Genomic DNA, 8,332 nt, shown 5'->3' with positions numbered 1-8,332 from the left:
GTGCAAGATCTATATGACGAAACACTGCTTAGATTATCAAAAGGAGGATTAGACGTTGTATTTAATTATTATGGTGCTCAGATTCTCCCACTTTTGGCTAGAAGCTGCTTTAGTCTGGTTCCTGCAACCATGGGGCATGCCTCCATTGTTTCTTTTTAGCAAGTCCTTGCTTTCTGGCATTAAAAGTTGTTCTAGACTCCTTTTGTACCTACTCTGCCCTGGCCTTGGAATCAGCCATTTTACTGAGGACCCCAGTTCTTTAAAGTAAGGCGTGGTATTAGAGACTATGTTTAGAGAGCCCATTCTGATTTAGAATGGTGAGATGGTCATCTTATAGATGTTTCGACAACATTCCAAAAACTGGCTAAAATAATATATAGTTTTACAAAAGGTAAACCAACAGGTTTTAAAGATGAGAAGTTAAAAAAATGTATCTGATTTAGATGCTGCTTATGTGCCACTCAAAACTCTCTTACTAAGAGCCTGTTGAGTAGCAGTTCTAAGTGGTCTTAACTGCCAGGCCCCTCTGGAGCTGTACATCCTTCTTCCTTCCTGCCCTGCTGGCTCCCTAAGGCCACAGCATGGGACACCTTGGGATCTGCTCTGCACTCATATCCATGAAACCTGTAATTGTGGGAGAGTTAATACCCAAGGGGTCACTTTGATCAACAGAATATAGGAATAACGGTTAAATGTTTCTACAGGACAGTTTGGAGGTACCGTATTTCCCTGTGTATAAGACGCTCCCATGTATAAGACGCACCTAAATTTTGGGGCCCAAAATTTGAAAAAAAAAATGTATTACATAAAATTAATGAACTCAAATTTTATTCATCATAAAATTCATACAACTCCTCATCACTGTCAAAACTCCTCTCCATTAACTTGTCCTCATCTGTGTCTGATGATGAATCACTGTCTTCCATGAATGCAAAAACAAGCGTGAAAAAGCGGGAAATGAAAGTAAAAAAATCTACAACTACTGTATAAGATGTACCAAGTTTTTAGACCCCAAATTTATCGAAAAAAGGTGTGTCTTATATATGGGGAAATACGGTATATTTCACAGGTCTCCTGGGGAGGTCCACTGAGGTGCAGCCTCAGTTGCCCTGTTCAGTGGCCACCTCAGTAACTCACTCTTGTGTTTGCTTTCCCTCCCTCCATTTCAGTCCTCTTGCTTTTTACTCCTGCTCCCTGAGATCATTTCCCAAACACCTCTACACAACATTTTGTCTTATTCCATTTTCAGAAGGATTCAGCCAAGGGTCACATATATATAATATTGAAATGGGAAGAATGCTACTTACTAATATACTCAGATCTTGCAGGGCAGCTGAATAGTAGGATAAAGTAAGATTAAGTTATTTTACATAAATATTACTTTACAACACACTGTTCTCTGCCTATGTAACATATCTTCTTTCACTTAATTCTCTCCACTTTTTTTTTTCAAGATTTGTAAAAAGTCTTTATAAATATAGGATGATAACACTTTGTCATACAGTTTTCCCAATTTGTCAATTGCTTTAGAATTTTCTTTGTATTGTAATCTTTCTAAGAGAGCTTCTTAATTTTATTAGCTTTTTTCATTTTTAAATCATTTTTATTTTTCAATTACATTTTTTTTTTTTTTCTGAAGCTGGAAACGGGGAGAGACAGTCCGACAGACTCCTGCATGCGCCCGACCGGGATCCACCTGGCACGCCCACCAGGGGCGACGCTCTGTCCACCAGGGGGCGATGCTCTGCCCCTCTGGGGCGTCACTCTGCGCGACCAGAGCCACTCCAGTGCCTGGGGCAGCGGCCAAGGAGCCATCCCCAGCGCCCGGGCCATCCTTGCTCCAATGGAGCCCTGGCTGCGGGAGGGGAAGAGAGAGACAGAGAGGAAGGAGGGGGGGGGTGGAGAAGCAAATGGGCGCCTCTCCTATGTGCCCGGGCCGGGAATCGAACCTGGGTCCCCCGCACGCCAGGCCGACGCTCTACCACTGAGCCAACCGGCCAGGGCCTTTCAATTACATTTGACATACATGATTAGTTTTAGGTTTACACTCCAGTGATTAGACATTATTGAACTTACTAAGTGATTATCCCAATAAACTTTGCACTCGTTTGACACCATATAGACTTATGAGTATATTGAATATACTCCCCATGCTGATCCTCGTGACTATTTTGTAACAACCAATTTGTCTTTCTTAATCCCTTTACCATTTCAACCTTCCCCTCAACCACCCTCCCACCTGGTAATTGTCAAAATGTTCTCTGAATCTATTTCTGTTCTGTTTGCTTATTTATTTTGCTTTTGAGATTCAATTGTCAATAGATATGCATTTTTTGCCATTTTCTTGTTTATTTTTTTATCTTGTTTTTTTTTTTGCTTCTTACAGAAGACCTTTTACCATTTCATGTAATGCTGGTTTGGTGGAGATGAACTCCTTAGCTCTTTATCTGTCCTTCAATTCTAAATGATAGCTTTGCTGGGTAATTTTGGTTGTAGTTCCTTGCTTTTCATCAATTTGAGTATTTCTTGCCACTCCCTTCTGGCCTGCAAAGTTTCTGTTGAGAAATCAGCTGACAGTCTTATGGGAGCACCCTTGTAGATAACTAACTGCTTTTCTCATGCTGCTTTTAAGATTCTGTCTTTGTCTTTAATCTTTTGCATTTTAATTATGCTGTGTCTTGTTGTGGGCTTCCTTAGGTTCATTTTGTTGGGGACCCTTTGCACATCCTGGACTTGTATGTCTACTTCCTTCACCAAGTTAGAGAAGTTTTCTGTCATTTTTTCAAACAGGTTTTCGATTTCTTGCTCTCGCTCTCCTTCTGGCACCCCCATGATGCGAATGTTGATACACTTGAGTTGTCCCAGAGGCTCCTTACCCTAGCCTTACATTTTTGGATTCTTTTTTCTTTTTTGCTGTTCTGATGGGGTGTTTTTTACTTCCTTATATTACAAATTGCTGATTTGATGCCCGGCTTCATCTAACCTCCTGTTGATTCACTGTAAATTATTCTTCATTTCAGTTAGTGTATTCTTGATTTCTGTAAATTATTCTTCATTTCAGTTAGTGTGTTCTTCGCAGCCCTTTTTTATGCTGTTGAGGTTCATTGAGCAGCCTTATAACTAGTATTTTGAACTCTGCATCTAGTAGATTGCTTGTCTCCATTTTGTCTAGTTCTTTTTCTGGAGTTTTGTTTCATTCTTTCATTTGGGACATGTTTCTTTGTCTCCTCATTTGGGCAACCTTCCTGTGTTTGTTTCTATGTATTACTGTCTAGAGCTGCTCCTTCTCCCAGGCTTGGCAGAGTGGCCTAATGCAGTAGGTGTTCTGTAAGGTCCAGTGGCACAGCCTCTCAGATTACTTTAACTGGGCACTTGAGGTGCATCCCTTGTGTGGGCTGTGTACTTTCTCCTGTTGTAGCTGAGCCCTGATTGCTATTGACACATCTGTGGGAGAGATTTGCCCCCACACCAAACAGCTGTAAGGACTGGCTGCGACCACTGACCACAGACCTCCAACCACCACGGAGGATCAGCTGTGTAGGGGCCCAACCCACAGAGTAGGACTTACTTCAGTGGGCTCTGGTGCCTGATGAGTCTGCCCCTTGAGGGTGTTGCTCATGGAGGTGGTTGGGTGGTGATGCTTTGACATGGTCTGAAGCTGTCACAGAGTGTGCAGGCTTTGGGGCCTCATGGGAGGTGCAGATCAAGGTCACCTGCCACCTGTGTTCTGCTTGAGGCCACCTGGCATGAGCTACAAAAGGATCTACAGATGGCTGCTACTTGTGTTGGGCTTAGAGGTGCCCGGGTGAGGTGAGGCTGTGAACCAAGGCCAGCTGCTGCTAGTGCTGGGGCTGGGGCCACTTAGTGAGAGGTATGGGACATGCTGAGGCCAGATGCTACTTGTTTGAGAGGTTTTAGGAAAACCTGAAGCATGAGCAAAACAGGCTGTTTGTATGGAAAAGCCACTGTAAATGGCTTGGGTGGGCCTGAAAGTTGGGTGGGGTCTCGAGGAATCACCAGGATGGGACCAAAGGTGTTAGGTTGGTAGAGCCTCAGATATGGCACCCACCTGCCAGCTCTGTGCGGGGAGGGCTTAGAAAAGTACCTTTGCCAGTGCTTCTGGCTGGAAAAAAGCCGGCCCTGTCCCAGCTTTCACCTGATGCCAGACAGTTCAGTTCCTCCCTGTGTGTCTCTGGTGTCTTCCAAGCTTCTGCCCCAGTGTTGGAGCTCAGACGAAGTGAGTCCAAATACGTCTGTGTGTGGGCCCTTTTAGATGAACTGTCTGGGACTTCAGCAGCCTTGGTCTCCCTCAGCCTCAATCCCTGATGGTTTTTACAGCCAAAGTTTTGGAGACTTCTCTTCCTGGCACAGAACCCTGGGATGGAGGCCTGGTGTAATACTAGGAACCCTTGCTCCTCTGGGGATTCCTCTGCAGCCAAGATGTCCCTCCCAATTTTTATCTATTACATGTGAGTGTGGGGCCAGCCTGTTCCCTGTTTTTGCCCCTCCCACCAGTCTCAATGTGGCTTCTTAAATTCCCTGTAGGACTTCCCATCACCTAATTTCAGGGTGTTCTGAATGATGGTTTTTCTGTAGTTTAGCTGTAATTTTGATGTGGTTGTGGGAGGAAGCAAGCATGGCGGTTACCTACCTGTTTCTCCTTTTTCTTGCTCACCCGATCTCTTTGTTCTATGTAGCTCTATCCTGCTGACCATTCCTCTCCCTTCCCTCTTTCTTTATCGTATCTCTAGTCCTTCTCTTTCCACCTCATCATATTTCCATCTCCTTCATGCCTTTGGTCTTTCTGATTCCTCTGATTTCCTTCCACTTCCTACTATTAGTAAACAATGTTGTGAGTCAACCTGGTTTGTTGGACACTTGATTCTTAAGGCTTTATGCTTCTTGCATTGCCTCACAAACTGGGGGGAGGGAGGAGCTGGGATTAGATTGTGTACTCCTTCAACTAAGGATTTTCAAAGCTTTGCTGAGTATTGATAGGATTGGCCCTGAACAGACATCTCATGAATGTTGAAGAATGATCACATGAAGGACAGACAGGGAGAGGATGGGTCTTCCACTGCTCTGATAGCCACAGGAATCACAGAGTGGGCTCTGGGAACTTGTCCTGAGCATGCAATCCCTTACCCCTATCTCCTTACCCCAGTCTCTGCTCTTTAGCTGGATTGCGGAGTTCATTCATTCTTCATGGTTAAGTCTCAGCTCTTGTTGCTTCCTTACCCCCAGGACAGTGCAAAGCAAGGCCAGATTTTCCTGGAGATGATTTATTTTGCCTCTCTAGAAAGCCACCCAAACACATGCAATGGCTCATATTTCAAAAGCACTTTATTACCAAAATGAACAAAAGGAGAATGCGTTTAAATTAAATAAATTACACAAATATCTCGAGTCCCGGCCTTTCCCGGGAACGATATCATCACAGGTCAGTGTCACTAAGAACATTTAAAAGTATTGAAATTCTGGATTCTTTCACTACCTTTCAGTCCTATCCTGCTTCAATCATTTCCGGAGCATGGTCTGTGTGAATCTGTGTTCTTTCCAAAGTACTCTAAAAGTGAAGTTTTTTTTTAATGTCTTTCTCCACTTCCATGTGTTTCCAATTCCAGTCTACCTCCACTGTGGGCCCTGGGAATGCTGATACCATCGTAGGATTTCTCCTTGAACCCCAAGTCCAGGCCATTGTGAGTCAGCAATCCTCTTTCAGCCTGGGGCTGGCCTCATGGTTAATGGCGACTTCATTAAATCCTCAAGAGTTAGGAACACTTGGTTCAAAGGTCTTGAGTGGGGATATCCTGAGACTCTGTGATCTTTTTCCACCTCCGAGGCCTGAGCTAGACTGTGAAGGAGGTGGAGTAGGGGAGGGTGATTTGTCATTGGCTAAGGCCTTGTCTTGCTGGAATTTGGCACTTTGGGTGCTGGACATGGTGAATCCCGGATAACATTGTCTTCCGCCTCCCAGGCTTTGAGTTCCACTGGCAGCCAGATGGCATAGTGTAATGATTCATGGAGAAGCAATGCTTGGCCAAACCCTGTCAGCTCTTTAACTCTAAGAAGACTTGTTAGCTGACCAGCTTACTCAACACACAGACACACAATGCAGGTCAGACTGAAGTTAGGAATTAGGATGTTTTTCCAGGCTGGGCCAGCCCAACCTGTTGGGCAGGGGTCATTAGGTTGAAGGAGCTTGGGAGAAGCCAAGGGGGAGGCCCAGAGGTTTTCTGTGCACATCCATGGAAGTTTCCCCAAGCACTTGCATATGGGATCTAGTTGTTTTTTGTTTTTTTTTTAAGTCACAGTGCGGTTCTTCTATTTACCTCCATACCTCCATGGAGAACTGAACCCATCTTGTCATCTTTCCTAGAGGGAGGTGGCCTGAGGTCCTGAGTTTGTTACGGAATCCCTGTGGAAGGAAACTCATTCTGGCTCAGCCCTTCTCCATCTTCTATGCTTAGTTGGGCGATGAAGCTGGTCATTGGGGAGCATTCTCCCTTGCCTAGCTGAAGTATTTAGGCCCCAAGCTGATAAGGAAGAGTTAACTTCATGGGCTCTTTGCCAAGTGAAGAAAGACAGGCAGCTCTCCCAAGCAGGGGATGCATTTTTCTGACGGACTCTGAGGGTGGGGGAACCGTCAGGGCTCACTCAGGTCTCACCAGTTTGTCTTAAGTTGGCACTAACACTCCCACCCCCTTCTTTGGTACAAAGAGGGAATCTCAAAGGCTTTTGTGCGGAATAACTGGTACCTGTTGCTAGGTTGCCAGAGAATTCTGCCAGCGACCCTCCTCTCCCATTTGAATCCCTACCATCCCGAGTGCAAGGGAGCAGCCCCTGAGGGCGGGGGCAGTGGTCCCGTTTCAGAAAGATGGGGCGGCTACCTTGGTGGGCTGCCCCTGCGGAGGCAGCTCTGCCAGCCTCGAGGGCCCTGGCTGCTCCCCAGGCTTGAGTCTTATGTGTTGAATAGCCTGGAGGTCCCAGCAGCCTGGAGATGAGGAAGAAGTGGCACGTCACCAAGACCGAGATTCCTGGGTTGTGGGAGCACATGGTCCCGGAGGTGCAGAGCTACCAGGAACAGAGGGCAGCTGGAGGGGGCAAGTGGCAGAGTCTTAAGCAAGTCTGTCCCGGTGCCTTGTGACAGCTTGACACCATTTGATACCAAGGCATTCCGGCCCGAGGACACTCCCGAAGCTTACACTCTAGGTCAGCAGCCGCACTTCCCCTCTGTTCTTGGCTCGTGCTTTACGCCCAGAAGTCAGGGTCTCCGTCAGCCACAGGGAGCAAACAGGACGCTTTCTGGCTGGGCCGTGAGGGTGAGCAGAAGGGTGAAGAGACTGCTCTACCTGCTTCTGAGATCGGCTCGCTGTAGAGATGCCAGGAGGGAGGTGGGGGAACCAGAGAGGCAGAGGAAAATAGAGAGGAGCCGAGTCCCGGTGGAGATGCTCCCTCTACCCGCCATCCGCCCGGATGCATCCTTCACGAAGCCCCAGGTGCAATGCGCTCTGGAGGCAGCATGGGAACTGTCGGGTCCTCACAGGGCAGTCAGAGTCTCCACGTGGAACATGCTCCCGAACAGCTCCTGCAGGGCAGGAAGGGGGAGTTGAAGGAGCTGTGTTAGACCTGTTGGGTTCAGAGTGGCTGCAACCAAGGGGTGAGCTGGCCAGAAAGCAGCAGTGTGAGTGAGTGTGAGTGTGTGGATGTGAGAGAGAACAGGGGAGAGGCAGGGTCAGCCTGAGGGAGAACTGGCTCCAAAGGTGACAGGCATCTAATTTGGAGTGTCCTCCAATGTGCTGTGACCTTCCACATTCCCCTCCCCTTTTGTAGCTTCACTTTCTTCCCTGGGTAGAATGAGGTTTGAGATCAGGCAAGCTCCCTAGTCCTTTCTGGCTCTGCTAAACTATTTTGGTCCTGCCCAGGAGTCTTGGAACATGCTGGACATTCCAGGGTGGCTTAGCAATCAGCCTGCCAAGTCTTTGAGGCTCTGGCTGTATTTCTTAATGTTTCCTGCATGCCATCAGTGCTCCCAGAGGTGTGATCATAGGACTGTGGGACTCAAGCCCACAAAAAATAGGAAGAAGCATAAAGTTAAATGTTATTTCTATCTGATTTCCTTTAATTTAGCGCTACTCTTCCTGTTGGGACCACAAATCCTTGCGAGGATACTGCATAGTTCATAGTTTATAAAGCTTGTCCACATGCCGTAATATCTGTCCCACTAGAATTTGCATCTTAGAATTCATCTGACTCTACCAGACTCTAAATTTTTTAAGGGCACGGGTCTTTGTTTTGTTCGTGGCTATATGCCCATCCTGGAACTGTGTAA

The 8,332-nt window shown here is 46.5% G+C and overlaps 1 protein-coding gene across 2 annotated transcripts in view; it reads right to left on the bottom strand.

The window, feature by feature from the left end:
* Nucleotides 1–5,344: 5,344 nt before the first annotated feature.
* Nucleotides 5,345–8,332, bottom strand: part of SLC26A9 (solute carrier family 26 member 9) — a 29,408-nt gene continuing 26,420 nt past the window's right edge. For both annotated transcript variants that reach the window (XM_066361914.1, XM_066361915.1), the window contains one exon: nt 5,345–7,588. In XM_066361914.1, the coding sequence (XP_066218011.1) occupies nt 7,541–7,588 (48 nt within the window). In that variant the 3' untranslated portion in view covers nt 5,345–7,540. The remainder of the gene's footprint in view (nt 7,589–8,332) is intronic.

This window comes from Saccopteryx leptura, chromosome 2 (genome assembly GCF_036850995.1).
Source record: "Saccopteryx leptura isolate mSacLep1 chromosome 2, mSacLep1_pri_phased_curated, whole genome shotgun sequence".
NCBI classification, from domain to species: Eukaryota; Metazoa; Chordata; class Mammalia; order Chiroptera; family Emballonuridae; genus Saccopteryx; species Saccopteryx leptura.
Note: the sequence above shows the minus strand (reverse complement) of the source record. Positions and strands in the feature narration are given on the sequence as shown.